Genomic DNA, 21,872 nt, shown 5'->3' with positions numbered 1-21,872 from the left:
GGCCAGCCTGAGCTGGTTAGTAAGCCCTTCTTCCAATACAAAAAACAAACACGAAAATTAAATATTCAAAATATTTAATTAAAAGAGCAAATGAATTTTGGTAAAATTATTTAATGGAATAAAAGGATATAACTCTATTGAACCATGATTTCAAGGAGCTCTTAACAATGTTAGAAAGGGCTTGGGTTTTCTTTAATGTAAGGCAAACTAGGAAGTACTATCAGATACAGTCCCAGTGCCAGGCCAGAGACCCGGGTGCAATCCCCAGGCCCACTCAGTGAAAAGAGAAGTCAACCCACACAGGTTACCCCTTTGATCCACAAACACACCACAGCACACGTGCATCAGCCCAGCAAAATAAGCAAATAGTTAACTAAAAATTTTCAAAAAAAAAAAAGTCTGCTGTAGAGAACTGACACATATGGAAAATATAAACCAAACAACTGGCTGCTGTCCTAGCCCAGTCTGTGACGGGCATCATGTGACGGGCATCATGTGACGGGCATCATGTGAACAGCACACTGCAGCCTCTGCCCGGAGTAGACTCGTTTCTGCTCCTGCCCCATCACACCACAGGGCCCACACTCCAGGAAGACCTGACACGCCCTCTGTCACTTCTGCAGAATCCCATGCACTTTCCCAAGTCACTCTTCTGAATGACCACATGCTACTTCTCCTATCCCCAAAACACTGATTAATAAAGTCACTCCTAAATCAGTTATTCTATAAAGGAGCATGAAGACAGACAGAAATACTAGGAACTCATTCATTAAACAAAACGTAATAAAACCATTACCTAGCTTCCAAACCAATGGAGGGGTTTGAGAGGGCAATTTAAACCTTAAAGATGACTCTAAGAGGAAATGCAGACATACCGACTATGCTATCGAAGAAAGCTCCACGCAGGTGCCAGTCATTCTTATCATTCAGGAACGTGATCATGTGGGACAAGAGAACGTCGTTGGCTTTCTGCCGTCCAAAGAAGACGCACAAGCGTGTGATCCCATTCTCCATCAATGTCTGTTTCACAATATTCTCAGGGTCACTTAACAAAGTGACAACCTTCTGCTGGACCATTTCGTGTAGGGCCTGGAGCTCTAAAACACAGAAAGAAGGATCAGTTTCCAATCACACATGCAGACCGAGCATTTTGAATTTCGGTATTTTGGTTGAGACACGGTATTGCTCAAGCTGTCTTGAAGCTGGTTGTTCAGTCTTGAACTCACAATTCTATTTGGCCTCCCAAGTGATGAAATTGCAGGTCTGGCCCACAGCCAGACCTGTCTTCTCTCCTACTTAGTGGAGTAACAGAGTGATCGCAGAGGCTTCCACACAAGCCCTGTATTTGCTAAGCTATTCTACCATTCAAAGGTCTGCAGGTGAGACACTGAAAATCACCTCAGCAGTCAAGGCTGTGACAGCAGCTACCATCTCAGAAAACATCTCTCTGTTTAGGATCTCCAGATGAAATGCAGGAGGAAGCACCAGCCAGGAGAGCTCATTACCTCCGCAAAGATCAACATTCACAAAGCCATTAAAGAATCAGACTAGTTCAGCATGTAGCTTTTAGAAGATATTTTAGAGTAAGTTGATTAAGTAGATAGATAGACAGACAGATAGACAGACAGAGAGAGAGAGATTTATAAACAGATATAGCCATCCATAGAATATATCATAAGTTCTCTACTGGTCTGCCCAGCCTTCCTCTCTACTCATCCTTATTCATCCGCCAAGCTGGTTGTCTGTCTGTCCCTTGCTAAAGCCCATGTTTGAGAGTACTGGTCTAGGTTCTTGCCACTTCCCTACTGCTCCCAGCTGCCTGGAGTAGAGCATGTGTAACCACTGCTCAGCTGAGTGAAAGGGGCAATGCCATCCCCCTCTGCTCAGGACGGCCACAGCTTATGGATGTATAAACTAGATTTCTCTAGTACATCCCAACTTAAGCCAGCACAGAGCAGATTCAATTCTGAATCTCTGGCTAAGAAGCTATTAAAATGATTTTAGATACAGAGAAACATAAGACACTGGCCCCATGAGGTCACCACCACAGGTGTTTCTTTGCAGTAAATGAGGAACTTGAATATGTAAACCAGAGACACTAACTACTAAATGACTAAGGATACTCAACACTACTCATGTGAGAAGAAAAGGTTTAGTTCTTCAGCAAAGATGATTCCTTTACTTAATGAGAACCACCCAATCTGGCTGGCTCTACTGCTCACACAACTCCAACCGCAGAGAGTGCAGAATCAAGGGCAAGGTAACAGTGAGGACAGAGGATAATGTGCCAGGGCCCTTCCCATCCTAACCACTGCTCTTTCACTGTACAAGAGAGCCACAAACGACAGCGTTACAAGTCACCACTAGCCATTCGGTGTAAACGATGGGGATTTTAAGAGGGGAAATAACACAACCTGTGTCATAGTCTCCGTTAGGACGCGTGGCTTCATCTACCTCTTCACTGTCCGGCTCGTTCTCCATGTTGAGAGTTTTTAGCTGCACTAGTTCCAGGAATCGCAGAGCCGTCTCGGCCAACAGAGCTATGTTTTCTATAAGATATCAGAAGAAAAGTTATACTCATATCCTCATGCTGCTTATAACTTTTCCTCCCAAAGTCCTTTAACTTTTTTGAGACAGGGTCCTTGTGCCTCAAACTGGAGATCCTCCTGCTTCAGCCTCCAGAATGCTGGTAAATACAGGTCACCATTAGGCCCAAAATCCCTAAATATTAATCATAAATTCTAGAGGAAAAGCAGGATCTTGAAGTCTTTAATCAGAGACTCTATAATGATCTCATAATCTATGATGATCCCTAAACAACAAAAATTCTGCACTGTAGAAACTGTCTAAAATAAAGTATCTATTTCTTTTTTTTTTTTTTTTTTTTTGGTTCTTTTTTTTCGGAGCTGGGGACCGAACCCAGGGCCTTGCGCTTCCTAGGTAAGCGCTCTACCACTGAGCTAAATCCCCAGCCCCAAAGTATCTATTTCTAATAAGCAAAAAACACTTAACCCCAGAGCTAGCCTTTAAAAGTATGCTGCCAGTTAGAGATAGTTATTAGACTAACACAGAAACATTAGCACCAAAGTAATGTCACACGGGGACCAGAATCATACACACCAGGACTCATCCCTCAGGCCTGCCACTTACCAGCTTACTGTGTGCACAGCCTGAATCTTGGATTCTTCAGGTACATTAGGAGTCTGCTCTCTTAAAAAGCCATTACTAAACAGAATCAGTCATTATTAGACTGCTGTTCACACAACAGCCTGAGGTTCCCAGGGACAAAGGGTCAGAGTGCTAGCCGCACTGTATTAACTGTCTTTTCTCTGACAACCTACGAGACTGACCAACACTTCACTCCCCTCAGTTCCCCATTCCAACATCTACATGTGCCATCACTGATCTGTTCTTCCCTGCCATTCTTCTATTTCTATTTATTCCTACGTCTGTAGGGGTGACCTTAGCTGAGTCTCACAGCAGTGGGGACAGGAACCTGAAAAGGCCACCGCCTGTAGTCAGCAGGACTCCCAGTGGAGCAATAGGACACCAACCCACCCATAAAATGTTCGACCTAAAATTTATCCTGTCTATAAGAAATGCAGGGACAGGGATGGAGCAGATGGAGAGAACAGGCAACCAATTACAGACATGACCTGAGACCCACCCCATGGGCAATTACAGACATGACCTGAGACCACCCCATGGGCAATTACAGACATGACCTGAGACCACCCCATGGGCAATTACAGACATGACCTGAGACCACCCCATGGGCAATTACAGACATGACCTGAGACCCACCCCATGGGCAATTACAGACATGACCTGAGACCCACCCCATGGGCAAGCACCATCCCTGACACTATTAGTGATACTCTGTTATGCTTGCACACAAAAGCCTAGCATAACTGTCTTCTGAGGGGCTCCACCCAGCAGCTGACTGAAACAGACGCAGAGACCCACACTCAAACATTGGATGGAGCTTGGGGACTCCTATGGAAAAGTTGGGTGGGGGAAGGACTGAGGACTCCAGAAGGGATAGGAACTCCACAGGAAGACCAAAAGAGTCAACTAACCTGGACTCTTAGGGGCTCTCAGAGACTGAACCACAAACCAAAGAGCATATGCAAGTTGGACCTAGGCCCCCCAACCTCAGCACATATGTAGCAGATGTGCAGCTCTCTCTTTAGATGAACCCTGAGTTACTAAAGCAGGGGCTATCCCAAAAGCTGTTGTCTGTCTGTGAAATACTTTCCCTGAACTGGGCTGCCTTGTCTGCCCTCAGTGAAAGAGGATGTGCCCAGCCCTGCAAAGACTTGATATGCCAGGGTGGAAGGATAACCAGGGAGGGCCTCCACCTGCTCTGAGGAGAAAGGGATGGGAGGATGGGAGATGGGGGGAGGGACTATATAAGGAGAGAATCCGGAGAGGGGGCAGCAATTGGGATACAAAGTGAGTGAATAAATAAACAAACAAACAAACAAATAAATGAAAAATACAGGCTATTACAAATAATAAAATCATGTGTGTTAAAGAGATCCTGAATTTCTAGGCCTCACTTTATGCCCCCACAATACACAAACAGAAAGACCAGGAACAATACATTTATGGCAAGAGACCACCCAGCAACCACCAAGCCTTTGGGGTTGTGCCTAGACATAAAATTAGTGTCCAAAGACCAGTTTACATGTATTCTATTAATAATGACAGGCAAATAATAAACAAACTAATAAGCAAATCGCTTTAAAAACCATGGCAATGTCATCACCACATGTGTGCTATATTCATTATGCACAAAACTCCGAACAGAAGGTCCATCTCCATTAGATCATAGATATAAATTATGGAGTATGTAAATGTCTCAGTGATATTTCCCATGGTGAAGTAAGCATTCAGAATTAGTTCAAAAGGAGCTAAAAACATGAATCTTTACTGCTAGGATCTGTGGGTGAGGATTCTAAGTAGAAAGAAACAGGTGTTCATAGCACACCCGACTCATCAAGAGGCCACGAATCCTAAGCGCCAGAGTAAGGGGGCCAGGGAGCTAACTCGGGGCTTCTGTCAACACCATGGTCTTCTTCAATTGCCCTGAAATAAGAGTGTTTGCTCAGGGAAACTGAAAAGGCTACAACTCTAGTGAGGAGTGGGTACTTGTGAACATTAGTCTTCTGCCAGCTAAATGCACTATTCCAGGTCAAACTGTAGAATCCACACTGTACACCTCCTCACTGCACAATTCTAATCATTTTAAATGTAAAAGGATATATAAAAGTTGAGTCCGAGAAATAGATTAGCTATCAATATTAATATCTACACATATGTATTCATAATTCAAAAGCAAAGTTCACACACTCAATTCCCAAAAAAGTCAGAAGGCCAAGAGGTATGGCACCAGTACTTGAGAGACGAGTGTGAGACTGACAAGAGCTAGACAAGGAGCTCTTACCAGCGTAGGCCAGTCTGACGATGGTGGCGTCGTCCTGGGCCAGGTGAGCTATGCCGGGGAGAATGTACTCTGGGTAGATATTGACATCATTGCGAGGAACTTCTTGGACAAGGGCAAGGACTTTGGTGAGTGTCCTCAGGGCTTCAGCCCGCACTCGAGGAACAGAGTTGTTGCTGAAATGCAACAAGTAGGGGGTGATGCGATCCAGAAGGATCTCTACGCTCAGCCTCGGGGCCAAATGCAGAATGAGCTCCAAGGCAGCCAGTTTGGAGTCGCAGGACTTCAGTGTCTGCAGGCAGGACGTTATCACTGACACCAGGACAACCAGCCCGCTAGCCTTGGACTCCCCTTCTGCTTTCTCTGGCAAGTCATGTCCACAGAGGTTGTGAATGATATTGCCCAAGTCTTTCCGTATAACCAAAATCCGCTCATCTGCAGAGAGAAAGGTCTCCTTGGCGAACTGAGCCATGTACGGCTGAAGGAAAGTATAGAATACCTCGGGGAAAGCATTGCCACGCTGCTGCTTCAGGTAGTCGTCAGCTTCCAAACGCTGTCCCGGCTCCCGCTGGATCATCTGAGTTACCTGCGTGAAAGGAGAAAAGGGTACACTTTACAACAGGAACTGAAGCCAGATGGGGTGACTCATACCTGAACCCCAGCACCCTGGAGGCTTGGACAAGGCCAGCCTCCTGGTCTACATGACCAGTTCAAGACCAGCCTCCTGAGCTAGTAACAAGTTGAAGGCCAGGTGGACTGCACGCACACAGGCACGCACGCACACCAAATCAAACCAGATGAAAGTTACAAGAGCAATTACCTGAGATCTAAGGGATTTCTGAGGTAATTCTAATCATTCTCTTTGCCTGGCCTTTTTTAGAACTACAAACTAATTATGTCACTCATTACCCTAGAAGGCAATGGGATGTTACACACGAATGTCCACGAATCTCCTGGTATATAAGTCATACTTGTTTGTTCAATATTTGTTGTTAAAAAGCAACAAACCTTCAGAGAAAAATGAATAGACACATTGCACACATGAAAGAACAATTAAGAGTTCTGGTTTAACAGTACACTCCCACAAATCCAAAGGGTCAGCACATGGTGTTGTTTAGTTGAGTTGAGAGGAGTTTAGCTGAGAGGAGAATCAAAGGTCTGGTAATGTAGCCCAAGGACAGAGGACAGAGTGCTGGCAGACGGGTGTGGTCCTGTGTTAGAGCCCAGCACTTCAATGATATAAAAGAGTAGGGTAGAGAAGGCGCAGCATCTAAGAGCACTTCTCAGCTCCCAGCACCCACACCAAGTGGCTCACAACTCCTTATAACTCCGACTCCAGGGCACCTAATACCTCTGGCCTCTGCACTCACACACATGTACACACACACACACACACACACACACACACACACACACACACACACACAATCTTAAAGAAATACCTAAAACTGTGAGGAAATCTGAACACTAGAAATATATACCTGGGAACCTGGGAACCGGATGTAGGTCTTTCCTGAGAGACACACCCAGAATACAGCAAATACATAGGCAAATGCCAGCAGCAAACCACTGAACTGAGAATGGGACCCTCATTGAAGGAATCAGAGAAAGGACTGGAAGAGCTTGAAGGGGCTTGAGACCCCATATGAACAACAATGCCAAGCAACCAGAGCTTCCAGGGACTAAGCCACTACCCAAAGACTATACATGGACTGACCCTGGACTCTGACCTCATAGGTAGCAATGAATAGCCTAGTAAGAGCACCAGTGGAAGGGGAAGCCCTGGGTCCTGCCAAGAATGAACACCTAGTGAACAAGATTGTTGGAGGGAGAGTGGTAATGGGGAGAGGATGGGGAGGGGAAGCCCCTATAGAAGGGGAGGGGGAGAGGTTAGGGGGATGCTGGTCCAGAAACTGGGAAGGGGATCAGGAAGAGGAATAACAATCGAAATGTAAATAAGAAACACTCAAGTTATAAAGATAAAAAAAAAAAAAAGAAAGAAATATATACCTGATATAAGGACATAAATTTTATATATATATAACCAGTTCAGTGGTTCAATGTTCTAATAGTCAAATACATAAAATATCATAAAAATATATCTGCAAGTTTGGCTTTCTTTTGGACTCTAAACTAGAATTTAGCACTGAATTTAGAGGAATCAAGTGTACTACATAGAAAAATGATCTAAGAATTACTTTTACATTTGCATTAATGCCTTGAAGATTAATAAACAAATTGACTTTCCAATCAAGAAAATGTAGGTCTGAAGACACGGAGCTGCTCAGCTAAAGTGACAGACAAGTGTCGGCTCTGAGGAGGAGCAGGTGTGCCCCTTACCACAGCTATATTTATTTCCCCCACACAGAATACTGCAGACACGACCCAGCATCTGGTTTCTAGCGCTGCCCTTCTTACTCTGTTCCTCAGACAGTCTTGTTATGTAGGCCAGGCTGGCTGGAACTCACACATTCCCTGCTTCAACCTCCTCATTCACCACACCAGTGCTGACCCCTGAGCTAGCCCAGCACCTCGAAGGTTTGTTTCATTTAGAGATAGGGATTTGCTAAGTTCACTGAACTGGCCCTGAACAGTCTGTACCCCTGTGCCCTCAGGCAGGCCTTGAATTTGAAGTCCCCTTTTCCTTACTCTCCTAAGTAGCTGGGATTGCAGACCTACGTCACCAGGCCTAGCAGTAGCTGCCAGGTCCAAGAGGAAACAGACTGTGTATTTATTTCCCCCACACAGAATACTGCAGACACGACCCAGAGTCACTCTCACAGTGTCAGTCACTTGTAAAAGATGTCCTCACAGTGATACAGACATCCCATCAGATGGCCTCACCCACAACTCCGCAGCCCTGTGCTACCATAACCATGTGACCCTGCAGCTCCCTTCCAGAACAGCCCACATCTGCCTCCAGGAGAAAACGCCCGTTACTGGGCTCTGCTAACACTGATGACTCCCTCTCTCCACCTCAGATGCCTGTCTTCTTCATTCCTCATGAACAAGTTCTCTAGGACTGCCTCTCACTTCCAAATCTGCCCGAAGCAGAGAGTTATCATAGGGCAATGGATAACAAATTTGTCTTTCTGCTTTTTCTTTTGTGATGCTTTATGCCTAAGAGGGAATAAATAATGCATCTTTCTATGAGGCATCAGAAGTGTGCGTATCAGTAAATGATAGGTCTTATTCCGACTCTGTTGTGGAGGAGGATGTCTTGCCTATTGTCCCAGCGCTCAGAAGGCTGAGGCAGGAGGCTGCCCTGAGTGAGATAATAGATTGAGTTCAGACCAGCTAGGACGGTCAATTCAAACTGTATGGCCCATATTTGTAGCATAGTTACCAATTCTCTGATACTGCGATCTTCGATTTTATTTAGCACTTGCTCAGGGAAAAAATGTCCATTTCTGTATGCCAACAGTTGTGAGAGATCGAACAACGGCACGCCTTCCGTGAAGAGCTCGGCTATCACGCAACCTGGAAAATCAGACACAATTCCATTAGAGGGAGATGAAGAGATGGTCAGTGCTTATTAGAATTCAGAAAAATCAGAATACTCAGAGTGCAAAACCCCAATCAACTGAATTTTACTGTGTTCTACAATGTAGAGGTCCAAGTGCTTGATCGGCAGGGAGGGGTATGAAGCCAATCATCCCTCTCTCTCTTTCTTCAAATGCACACACACAAACAAGGAGCTTAACACTCCTAAGAAAGCCTATGGTACAAACTGTAGCATCACGTTCAGAACTGCTAACCAGCATCTGCCCATCACTAAACAAGCAGTAGGTGCCACCAGTGACAGGCGCTACTAATACAAAGCGGTAAAATCGCCTCAGCCAAGCACCCCTTCTAAGAAGACAGAACATAACCAGTGAACAAATCTCATTTGCAGTGTTGAGTATTACAAACATAAATCAAGTGCTAAAAAATGTGGGAGTAAACTAGGAAAAAAAAGGGAAAACAATTCAACTGTTTGCACTAACATAGTCTTCAGCCAGGAATGTTTAAGTACCTACATTTCCAAAAACGCAGGACAATTTTTTCATACAAAGCAATTTTACTGAGTTACTCTATGACTCACACTTACCAAGTCTCATAGAGATCCTTAAATAATTACTTTTTAGCCTTTTACCTGATGGCCCTCTGCTGAGAATACCCACCCTAAGTACTCGTGAATACTAGTCAGGTCTTTGCCAACCAGCAGGAAATCCTTTAATTACCTATTTAAAACTGGCAGAGCCACTGGGCATGGCAGTCGGTACACGTCCTTAATCCCGGTAGTTGGAAGGCGGCACCGGCAGGTGCATCTCTGTGAGTTCGAGGCCAGCCTGATCTATAGACTGAGCTTCCAAGACAGCTAGGACTACACAGAGACCCTGTCTCAGAAAAAACCAAACAAGACGAGACTTCAAGAGCCACTGAAGCTCAGCTCATCCTTTTCCCTCACGGCCACTTCCTGCACAGTACCAGCTGGTGGGCCACGTAGCTTAGGCTGCCTGTTCATTATCTCTGTCCTCACTAGATGCAAACTCCGTGTCCTTCCCCCCTCCCCCTCCCCGTTTTGTGCACTGGAAAGTCCCTATCAACTACGGCAATTCTGATACAGAATAAGCGTTTAATAAATGTGTTAATTTCTAGTTATACAATGTGAGTTTCAAAATAAAGGACTTCAAATAACAGCTATTTTTAAGGGAAAGAAAAAAAAATCAAGTGCTGAGGCCAGTAAGATGCATCAGAGGGGAAAGGCACTTGTCTCCAAGTCGCACAGGCTGGAAGGAGAGAACCCATTCCTGAAAGCTGTCCTCTGACCTCCAAGCACATACCAAGGTTATGTGCTTGTTTGCACACTCCCTCACAGGCTCTCTTCCACTGTGTGTGTGTGTGTGTGTGTATGTGTGTGTGTGTGTGTGTGTGTGTGTAATGTCAAAATAAATAAATTAAGTGTAATATAAAATATTTAACCCATCATATGTAAGCAAGAAATGGAAGTTCTCAGCAACACTATAAACCAACCGGATCTAACAAGTATCAGTATGGCAGCATCTTACCTATGACAGCAGAATTCTCAGGAGCCTACAGAATCCGCACTATCTAGACAGGACCTCAGTTAAGCCACAGAATGACTCTCAACACTATGGGTTAGACAAAATTCCAGTGTACGCCAAGGCTTCCTGTGTTGAATTTGATCCCCACTGGGAGATATAATGGAAAAACTTAATCTGACAATGGTGTCAGGGGTGAGGCCTCTGGGAAGTAATCAGAATTAACATCCTTAGGGAAACCCCTCTGCCAGAATCCAGGTAGCTTCAGAAGATGAGGAACCAACACACAGAGGTCTGCATGCATACTCTACCCTCTGAACTGAAGGCCAAATTAAACATGTCTTTTTAAAATCGACTTGGTCATGGTGCTCTATCCCAGCAACAGAAAAGTAGGCAAGGTGTCTCCTAAATAATTAATGGGGCCAGGGACCCTGGGAAAAGAGAGAATGCTGTTCATTCCTGTGGCTCCAAGGTAAAGATCAGCCAGGACAACATAGCAAGGGCTGTGATGTAGCTCAGGGATGCAGTGCCTGACTGCTAGGTGAGAGCCTGTGGTCTCTTCCCAGTGCTGAGAGGAAAAGCAAAGGGAAATCTCTCTCTCTCTCTCTCTCTCTCTCTCTCTCTCTCTCACACACACACACACACACACACACACACACACACACACACACACACACACACACGGCATAAAAAACCTTATAGGGGCCCTTTTGACCTAGGCCTCGCAGATTGGCTCCTGCAAACATGAGTAGCAAGAAAAGAAAAAGCCATTTTCTGCCATCAGCAAAGTGGTGACCCCAACATCCCCTGTCAACACTCTGGAGTGGGCTTCAAGAACTGTGCCCTCAGGCACTTGGAGGAATCCCCAAGCAGGCCATAAAGCACTCCAGCAGAGCCTCCTGGGCCAAAGGGATAAGGGCAGTTCCATAGCACAGCTGTGTGCGTTTGCCCAGAAAATGTAATGAGGACTCCTGTGCTTCTCTGCGGTCTTGTTACCAAGTTCAAAGAGCTACATCTGGTGAGTGTCAAAAACAGTCTAAAAACTGCTTACAAAAACAAAACAAAACAACAAAAACCTTTATGGGCCAGGGGACCTGCTCAGTCAGAAAAATGCTTGCTTTGCAACAACCAGGCCCTGAATTAAAACCCCAGAACCCACATCAAAAAGCTGGGTGGGATGGTACATGCTTCTAATTCCAGAGCTGAAGACAGAGCTAGGATGATCTCTGGGGTTCACTGACCAGCAAAGTCTACAAGGTAAGCGCCCGGCCCAGTGAGAGACCCTGCCTCAAAATAATTAAGAGTGGACAGGGAACTTACCAGTGTGGAGGCCAGAGACAACACTGGGTGTAGTTCCTTGGGTTCTGTTCACTGTGCACACATATATACACAAATACACACAAACACACGCACACACTATGAACAGACACAAACAAATCTCTGTGGGATCCGACAAGCATTTTGAGTAAATGCACAGCTATAAATACCAATATTAAAAAGACGCCTCATAGGAGCATCACACACGGCCTGAAACAAACTACCACACACACACACACACACACACACACACACACACACACACACACACAATCACAAATACACCACAGCTAACGCCAGTCCCGCTGTAGGCCTCAGTTTGAACACCACCTCTCTAGGGGAGGCCTTTTCTGACACTGCCTCTCCACCTATCACTCCCAGAGGCTTATTTAACTATGTGCTTCTATAACAGTGACTTAGGCTGATCACCACCGTAGCAAACACAAGGTGAAAGTGACTTAGGCTGATCACCACCGTAGCAAACACAAGGTGAAACAGACTTTTTCTCTCTTAAACCTGACACGTAGCATCCTTGCGTGCCACCAGCACTGCGAAGTATATGTTCTCATTTGTTTAAATGAATGAGAAGTATTTTGCATCTCCTCATCACTGAAGCAAGTCCAATGAGGAAATCATGTATCTGTCTGAAACAGTCTTAAGAGGGTACAGCAAGAAACCTTTGAAAATCGGTCAATTTACAAAAAGCTACATTTCTGTTTGTCAGTGACTGACTCACATACCTGCTGAAAAGATGTCCATGGCCCTCTTCAACTCTCCCCGTGTTCTCTGATTGCTATTTAGGTCGACAAGAGGAGTTGAGGGATCTCTCATGTATTCTAACTCGGTGGCGAACATACCGCCATCCACGAAACGCTCAGGGGCGATGTAGCAAGTCCTCCTCCTCGAGGTGTCAAAGAAATAGTTGAAATCTGCTGGGTTGTCCTCTGGAAGATAAGTGGGCTTAAAACTGGCAAAATCAGTGAGGAGAACCCAGTTCCAACTGGTGACCATCACGTTCTCTGTCTTGATGTCACCGTGGCGGACTCCAGACTTGTGTGCTTGGTCCACAGCTGTCAGGATCTGGAAGGCGATCCAGCGCTTCTCGATGTTATTTAAGAAGGGACGGGTACTGATACGGTCGTAGAGGTTGTCCCTCACGTACTGCCTGAACAGCATGGCCGCTTTCTCCGATGCTTTTTCTGCTGCTTTCTGGAAAGGTAAGCAGTTCTGGGCCGAATGGAGCCTGATTTTCAGTTCCTCCAGCTCCTGTTTATAACTAGTTAAAGGCAACGTGGGATCCTGGATTGCAAAGACCTTCACAACCACCAGGCCCTCCCGGTGCTTCGCTCGAGCAACTTTAAAAAACCGAGTACTTCCCAGACTCTTATCATATTCAAAGTCATGGATGTCTGAGAAGTAGCTCTCTACGGACAGGATCTGGGAAGGAGCAATACCAGCTAGTTGGTTTCCCATAATGATGGGCACCCCTGGGTTGGCAGGTTAACACACAATACCTATATAAAAGGATGGGAAGAGGGAGAGAAACAAACAGTGAAATTGCCATGATTTGGCCTTTTCCTAAAAGACAGTTGCATCATTATTTACTAAGTAAATTCAGAAAAATTTACCTAAATAGGTTTTATTACTTTTATCTAAAAAGATGGTGCTACTTCACGCCATCCTTTCCAGTAACTAAATCATGTTTAAATATATGCATGCCTTCAACGTTTTAATTTTTGTTTTTAAGATAAGGTCTTGTGTAGCCCAGGAGGGGGTTGGAACTCCAGATCCTTTATCCTCCACCTCCCAAGTGCTGAGATCCCACCATTCCAACGTGATCTCTTAAACATTAAGCTAAAATGTTGAAACATGTATTCACTGATGTTCAGATTTTAAAGTCTGGCTGCACCTTTACCCTGACTGTTCAGTAGTGTTTGACACTTTGGAAGTCGCAAAGGTACCGGATGACTCAGTCCTTGCCCGAGAAAACTACATTTTAGTTGCAGGTAAGAAACACATTAAACGCTTAAATGAAAGAATCACATGACACAAACGGGTCATTTAATTCCTGGGTCAGACAGATCTATAAAATGAGCATCAACTGGGCCCCTCCAGCCGCCTTGCGGTGATGTCTCCCTCCTCCGAAACCAAGGCAAACTCCCCCAGTTTGCAACAAGAAACCCCGCCAGAGACATTCAAGAAAAGTAAGGCAAAATGCACACTGCCCCAAGTTACCTAACCCCGTATTTTGCAGGAACTATCTCCCTACCGCACAGTTTAGCACTCAGGGAAACATTTACCCCAGGCCTCTGGCAACTCAAAAGTCGCTGAAAGATCCCAGGGAGGTCTTGGCAGAGCTGAGGGGCTTGGGCGTGAACAGAAGTCGGCGAGGAGAGTGTTTTCTGTGAGGGGTCTTCCTTTCAGACAGAGGACCTGGGGTCGTTGGGGGAGGAGCGCAGAAATGTCCGAAATCTAGAGCTGGGGGTGAACAACTGGGAGAGCAAGCATACTCGGGACTCCGGACAACCAGCAGCCTCGCCTGAGGCTCCTCCCCTGCCGCCCTGGGCCCGCGCGTGTTCGAGTCCCCGGATCCCCGGGCCTTTGCGCCAGCCCTGGACGGGGGACAGTGCCAGCACCCGTCCAGGAAGACTACTTCACCTGCGGCGAACGCTGAACTCCCGGGAAAGCCGCTGGGTTGACTTCACTTCCTGTTGAGAACGGAAGTGACGGAGGGAGACTTGAGGAAGCGTTCAGTAGGAAGCCGGTTGCTAGGAGACAAGGGAAGGAGGCGTGACCTCACTGCCCTAAGCTGAAGGTGCTTTCCTTCACTAGACTCCGGGGCCGCTGGCTCTAAAAAAACTTACCCACGTACTTAGAAAACCTAGTTCCCCAAACAAGTTGGATTGCAACTTTATTGAGTGAGAATTTATGTATCATAAAGTTCGTCGGTTTAAAAAGTGCACAATTGGGGTGACAGGAATCTTTAATCTCATTACTCAGAAGATAGAGACAGTGGCTCTCTGTTAGAGGCTAGCCTATCTATAAAGAGAGATCCTCTCTCCACAAAAATGTATGTATGTATGTATGTATGCATGCATGTATGTTTGTCTGCGTGCATATTTTGTATATACACACCCAAGTTATCTGGGTATGGCTGAGCCAAACCAGTCATGACCTCACAGCAGGAGTAACTGCTATTGGGGAAGGATATGCACCCTACCACTCTAAACTCTTGGCTTCTAATGTATTCTAGGAGAGAAACACTCACTTTCTTCAATTGAGTCCCTACTGAGTGCCTACCAGGCTCCAATCCATAGTCCCAAACTCACTGCCTAAACTTGGTGGGTCTTGAGAAAAAAAAAAAAAAAAAGACAGGTTTGAAAGTATCGGTTAAGGGGTTGCGGATTTAGCTCAGTGGTAGAGCGCTTGCCTAGCAAGCGCAAGGCCCTGGGTTCGGTCCCCAGCTCCGAAAAAAAAATTTAAAAAAAAGAAAGTATCGGTTATTAGGAGTGGGGGATGACAGTAATCACATTATACATGTATAAGATTTTCTTAAAAATCAAGTCAAAAACATTTTTTCAAAGTGTCAAGATGAACTGGTTTTAATTTTTTATTCACTTTATTTTTAAAGGCAAGGTTGTATTCTGCATTTCAGACTGTTTCACCAAAGAAAAGCCTGAAGCTGTGAGCAGTCCCTTGTCATTTCTCCCTCCTTCCTTCCCTCCCTCCCTCCCTGCCACTTTGCCTCCCAGCAATAGGCAATCATTTCATTGTGTTTCTGTAAGACGTTGCCTATTCTGGACATTTCAAATAGGAAGAATAAAACATATAGTCTGATTTCTTTGCATTTGCCAAATGTTGAAGGTCATCATGGCTGTGGTTTTTGGTGCTCCATTTCTTTTCCTTACCAAGCATTCCCTTGTGTGGAAATGCTACATTGTGTCATCTGGTCTGTCAGCAAATGGGATTTGTGTCTGCTTCTTGGTTATCAGGAATAAAGCTTGTAGGAACATGTGTGTGTAAGTCTTTACACTGTGGTGTGTTTCAAATACAAATGCCAAGGAGATGACATGTGTATTCATATCAGAGCCCTGAGTTTAACGTTTTGAGAAACTGCCAACTTCTTTTCCACAGAGTACCCATCCTTACATCCCCACCAGCACAATACGGGGCTCCTGATTCTTCTGTGTCCTTTCTGGCAATGACGTCATCCATTTTCCATTAATAGACCATCTTAGTAGGAACAAAGTGACATCTCCTTTTGGTTTGATTCGCAGTTCCCCAAGGATTAATGATGTTTCCCATCTCTTCCTGGACCTGTTGCCCATCTGTTTCTCCTCCCTGGGAAGGTGACTATTTAAATCCTTTGTCAAAGTCTTAAATGTAGTTTCCTGTTTGATTGCCTTGCATGCTTGGGACCTTAAGTGCCACCCCCTGGAGTCTCAGAATAAAATCGTAAATACTTTGTATTTAATTAACTTCACTTCTTTTAAAACGTTTTTAAAACGTTTTCAGGTTTATATGTATGGATGTTTTGGCTTCGTGTGTTTATATGCACCACCTTCATGCCAGTGCCTGTGGAGGTCAGAAGAAGGCACCAGCGTCCTTGGAACTGGAATTACACGTTAGAATGAGTATTAGCCACCACATGGGTGTTGGGACTCAACCCCGGGTCCTGTGCAAGAACAAGTACTATAAACCTCTGAGCCAGATGTTCACAGTGGTGCAGGCCTTTAATCTCACACTTGGGAGGCAGAGGCGGGTGGATCTCTGTGAGTTTCAAGGCCAGCCTGGTCTATAGAGCGAATTCCAGGCCAACCAGGGCTACACAGAGAAAGCCTGTCTCAAAAAATCAAAACCAAATATCAATGACAACCTTGAGTCATCTCTCCAGCCCCAGACATTTTAAATTTTAAGCATTCTTTATATGGGACCAGGCATGGTGGCTTGTGACTGTAACCTCAGTGCTCAGAGGCACATATGCTTGAATCAGAAGTTCCAGATAAGCCTTGGCCTGGGCTACATACACGATGCCCCATCTCAAAAATAAAAAAGAGTTCTTTACGTATTCAAGAAACACAAAAGGTTTTAATCCAAAGCTGATTTTTTCTTTAAATCATCCTCTTTATCACAGTAAACAGCACAATGGCTGACTAGGTTCCTCAAACCATAAATCTGGAAGTTGTTAGGTCATCCTTGATACCTTCCTGATGGGCCAAGGTCACAGAAGGAATGAAACCAGGGTCCACAGCAACACTCAAGGCCTGTAGCGATTTTATTGAGAGCAGTCAGAGTTCTTATAGCTTTATCAGAAACAGAATATTGTTGCAATTGCCAGGATCAATACAGTTGTTGTTGCCAGGATACAATGATGTTTACAAGCTGTACAGGGTACTCAAGATTAAGGTCTAAGACCAACTTGTCTTGTCAAGCTGCTAAGCTTCCTTGACCTCAGAAACTGAAAGGCACACTGGTCCCCAAGAGCTGTGGACACTAACCTGATAAATCTAAGACTCATGCCTCTTGAAGTAGCTAGGCCGGGCCAACTCCATGGTTCCCTGCACCTCTCCCCCAAAATCCTCTCCCCCATCTCTCTTCCTTGAACACCCCCTCCCCCATTATCACTTGCTCCCGGTGAGACTGTGCTAAGCTATGCTAATGTAACGGGGTGAAAGTGAAAAGCCCATCACTCTGTGTTTAAATTTCGGCACCTCCATAGGGAAGGCTTCCGCCAGCCAATATTATTTTTATGTTTCTCATGATTTCTCTAAATCTTTTATGGTTTCCTTTTGCTTCCTTAAATTACTGAAGTATACCTCCAATGGGGAAGAGGAGAGGTTGTCTAGGTTACCCAAAAACTCCAGCAGTGATCCATCCTCCTTTCTTACGTCATACGATATAGTTACCATATACCAACTACCTGTGTATATTTTGGTCTTCTGAACCTTCTTACGTATTAAATTACTATTTAGTTTTCAGTAGTTTGAGGATTATGCAAGGCTTTACTACGGATAAGATTAGTCCTAGAGTAATCTTTTAAAATATATAACTATAGTGCTGGGTGTGGTGGCCCAAGCCTTTAATCCCAGCACAGGGCAGTGGATCTCTGTGAGTTCTAACCCAGCCAGCGCTCCCTTGTGAGATCCTGTCTAAAAATAACCCACAGGAGTAGACTCATAAGACACCGATGTTTGTAGTATTCTAGAAGTGCATCTTCGTTCTGAGCTTCACCTTATGGGCAGCTGATGGCTTCTGGGGGAGGGAGAGTCCATTTTTTTTTAAGTATGTGCCCCCTCCAACCCTGACTGTTGCTCATGCTTATGTGGGAAGCCAGAAGATATTTTAACATCGCAACTACATTTCTGACTCATGCATATCGTGTGTAAATGCTTTATACGCCTCTCCAACAGAGAAACAGTACTAGGAAAAACCATACTGGCAGCACAGATTGGACTCCGTGGGTTACAAAAGAAGAAAAAAGGGGTGTGAAGTTGGGAGTGGGGTATAGAGAGAGAGGTGGCTCTGGGAGAGGGGAAGAGGGGGTGAGTGTGATTCTCAATACACACACACACACACACACACACACACACACACACACACGTAAAGGGGGGTATTAGAATGGCTTACAGGCTGTGGTCCGGTTGGTCCAATCCTGACTCTCTAGCAATGGAAGTTCCAAGAATCCAGGAGATGGTCATTCCACAAGGCTGGACGCCTCAGTTCCTCTTCCACATACACCAGAATCCTGAAGAAGTAGGTTGTAATGCCAGTGAAGGAATAGACTTGCTAGAGACATTGAGACCACGCAGTCAAAGAGAGAGGCCTCCTTCTTCTGTTTCCTTTATATAAGCTACCAGCAGAAGACTTGACCCAGGTTAGAGGTGGGTCTTCTCACCTCAAAAGATCTGGATTAGAAGTGGATCTTCCTGCTTCCCCCCCCCCAAATACGCCCAGTCATTATGGGGGTTTAGTCAGTTCCAGGTACAGCCAAGTTGACAACCAAGAATAGTGGCCGCACCCCTCTTAGGGGCCGTGCACTTTCTCAGCATTTCCCACCTTTGAAATCACTGGATGTGGAGGTCATTGTTTGCATAAGGTATCCTATCCCTCTAGACCTGCTGTGTTCTTGTTCAAGGCCTCTTCAACACCTATGCATCTGACATTTAAAAGACGAATTGTTGTATTATTTTCATCGGGTTTGTGACCACTAAGGATAAAAGTGTGAATTCTGGGACTAGGGGCATCTGCCATACCTATAGAAAGTATTACAAGCACACCCATTACCAGGGAAGAGTTTAACTCTGTATGTAGATTTCTAACTTACACCATGTATGTAGATGCTTTAAACATCTTTCTAAAAAGTACAAAAATACCTCAATAAATTTGTCCTGATGCAGGTAATTCGTTTAGTGGTGTTTCGAAAAGAATTAAAAATTAAAGTTGCATGTTACAATTTTGCTAAATTGTTGCTAAAGACTCCTTTCCTGGGAGAGGTATGAACAGTGTCTACCCCTCTTCCTAAGGTCTTAATGCCAAACTGAGGTTCGATTCTGCCAAAGTTCCCCACAGGGGGCCAGTGAGTTTATTAGGCTTATTTAGAAAGCCGTGGGTGAGGGGTCACCTACAGGAGGTGACCTTAGAATAGCTACAGTGTAAGACCTGCATCCTGCAGGGATGTCGGCTTCCCCACACAGTATAGTTGGAACCCTGCTCTTATCTTTCCCTACCTGCATCCTTCAGCCCCCTCCCAGTATATACACTATGCAATAAGGGTTGGGAAGGCCAGGTAAACACTCAGGTGAGGGTCCCATGGCCCACCCTGCCCCTTCCTTCCATGAGGGAACATTGACAGACAACAGGCCCCGCTGCGATGATCTTCTTTTTTCCTCCTTCACAAGTCCAGAACTCCTGAAAATGGTGGCAATTGGACTCCAAGGATAATCCTGTACGACATTTATGAATAAAATTTAAAAGAGCCAGCAAGCACGGGTCCGTTCTCTAGCCAGTAGCCACACATATTCCTCGAAGCAACAAGCCCCGAATGTTCTCTTGTGTAGAAAAGAGATTTTTTTTCCGCCCTGAGAGTTGCTGTTCATTAAGGACCATCTTTTGCTTCTAGGAGGACCTATTTAACTTGTGTTGTTTTGTTTTTATTACATGAAGTTCAAGTAGAAATGATATGTTTCGCTTTGAGGTTAATGTCATTAAGGGGTGAATGGTCTCCACTTTCCTTTTCCCCTTCAGCTAAGATGCAGTGACCGTCAAAGCCCCCTCGATGAGGTACAGCGAGGTGGCAGGAGCCTCTGTTTGTGAATTACAGCTTGGAAAAAACAAAAACAAAAACAAAACAAAACCCTGTCTGTTAAATAGGCAAGTCTGTGCAGGATTTTTACGCAATGATTAAGTCACACATCTGAAGTCTTGGAATTGATTGTCTTCAGCAGGAAGCCCTACCTCCCCGAGTACAATATCTGATCCATCTCTAGCCGCTCCTAGCTCTTCCTGCCCGCCTACCCCACCAGGGCTCATCCCACTCTGGGAAATGTCCGAGCGGATCCCCTGCTCTCTGAATACTAAGAGAAAGGACGTTTTTTAAAAAACTAATTTCTGTTGTAAATCCCACATGTTAACTGTCATGGTGCCATTACTAGCTTGTAACCTGTGACATAATAACCGGCTCCCACAAGGATTGTCCCTGGTACCACGGAAATAAAGATTACTTTTTAGGTCTCGAAGGATGGGATGGGGAAACTGTTTTATAGTAGAAAATTTACCAAATATCTATCTAGGAGACCGAACGACATTGCTTAGAATGGTACATAAATATTATGGGGGCTCCCGACCTAGTGCAAGGGGGAAGTGTGCTATCTCTCCTGAAACATTCTTGCCAAGAATATCTAACCTGAGTTTATTTAAACCCCTAAACCTCTCGGGCCACCCGCCATGTTTAATTAGGTGTATTTGAAATGTGCTGTCTCCCAAGTGAGATGTGCTTCCCTCCGAGTTCGGGGCCAGCCTAGTCTACAGAGTGAGATTCACGGTCAACGTAAAAAGAAAAACAAAACAAATTATACCAGAAAGGAGATGGAATGTCAGACTTTTAAGGAGGTTGTTTGTATGCTGAATTCACACGCTCGCATACTGACCACGACAGGCGCATACTGACCACGACAGGATTGACAGGGATGGTGGCGGAATCCAACAATGGCAGGGACGTGGGCCTGGAATACACACTCATGCATTTCCTTGTCCTCGCTTCCACCATTTCCACCTCTGTCCCTCCCCCACCAGGTCTCCCCTTCCGTGCGTTAGAAAGGGCATCACAAAATTAACCCCGAACAAGATAAAGATAGAAACAATATAACTGTCGTTCTTTTTAAAGCAGAGAAATCACACTTGGGATTAGCGAGTTGAACTGCCACTAAATTTTCAGTTTATCTTTGAAATTACAGCTGCTAATCCCAACTGGTAAATTTGTGGATTACATGGGTCTCGTAGTCTATCAAAGGGACATAAACTAGTCAGTGTGGAAAGTTTCTTCTTAGACCAGTTCGTGGTGCGAGTTTCTTTCTTCGGATCTGTTGTAAAAGGCATGAGTTAATAGCCAGCTGTGGAAGTACATGCTTTAATCCCAGCTACCCAGAGACTGAGGTGGGAAAATTGCAAGCTCGGGGGATGTTGGACTGTATAGCAAAGGCCAGCTGGGAAGCTTAGTGAGAGCCTCTCTCAAAATGAAAATCTAAAAGAGCCGGCGTTCTTGCTCAGCTGAGGGGTGCAGCATACCTAGTGTTAATCAAAGCCCCAAGTTCAACCCAGAGGGGGAGGGTCATTATTATCATGTAAAACAGCATGGATAACATTTTTCTATGGCATTCTGCAGGCAAGCCGTTTGGCAGTTAAGATGCCCACCACTTAGGATCGACTCGGTTAACTCACTTACAGCACCTCGGTCTGGTTTTATAAGTACTACTACCTCGCTTGACATTTGGTTGTGAGCCGAGCCTCTAAGGGCTGAACCATGGTCTCTCTGGCTCTTGATCCCCATCTTCCTCCTTAGTTGACTG

At 45.1% G+C, this 21,872-nt stretch overlaps 2 protein-coding genes across 4 annotated transcripts in view; both read right to left on the bottom strand.

The window, feature by feature from the left end:
• Pik3r4 (phosphoinositide-3-kinase, regulatory subunit 4) overlaps positions 1-14,530 on the bottom strand; it is a 48,667-nt gene extending 34,137 nt beyond the window's left edge. The window contains exons 1-6 of one of the 2 annotated variants that reach the window (XM_006243801.5): positions 14,467-14,530; positions 12,549-13,322; positions 8,793-8,926; positions 5,450-6,032; positions 2,415-2,549; positions 876-1,097 (exon numbers count right to left, since the gene is read on the bottom strand). In XM_006243801.5, the coding sequence (XP_006243863.1) occupies positions 876-1,097; positions 2,415-2,549; positions 5,450-6,032; positions 8,793-8,926; positions 12,549-13,281 (1,807 nt within the window). In that variant the 5' untranslated portion in view covers positions 13,282-13,322; positions 14,467-14,530. Of the gene's footprint in view, positions 1-875; positions 1,098-2,414; positions 2,550-5,449; positions 6,033-8,792; positions 8,927-12,548; positions 13,323-14,108 lie in introns of both variants that reach the window. The other variant, NM_001401214.1, reaches the window with a different exon arrangement.
• The window catches only part of Rpl29 (ribosomal protein L29), an 893,235-nt gene that overhangs the window by 788,488 nt on the left and 82,875 nt on the right, over positions 1-21,872 (bottom strand). The gene's annotated exons all lie outside the window — the stretch shown is intronic.

This window comes from Rattus norvegicus, chromosome 8, assembly GCF_036323735.1.
Source record: "Rattus norvegicus strain BN/NHsdMcwi chromosome 8, GRCr8, whole genome shotgun sequence".
NCBI classification, from domain to species: Eukaryota; Metazoa; Chordata; class Mammalia; order Rodentia; family Muridae; genus Rattus; species Rattus norvegicus.
The sequence above is the reverse complement of the archived record's forward strand: the minus strand, read 5'-3'. Positions and strand labels throughout refer to the sequence as shown.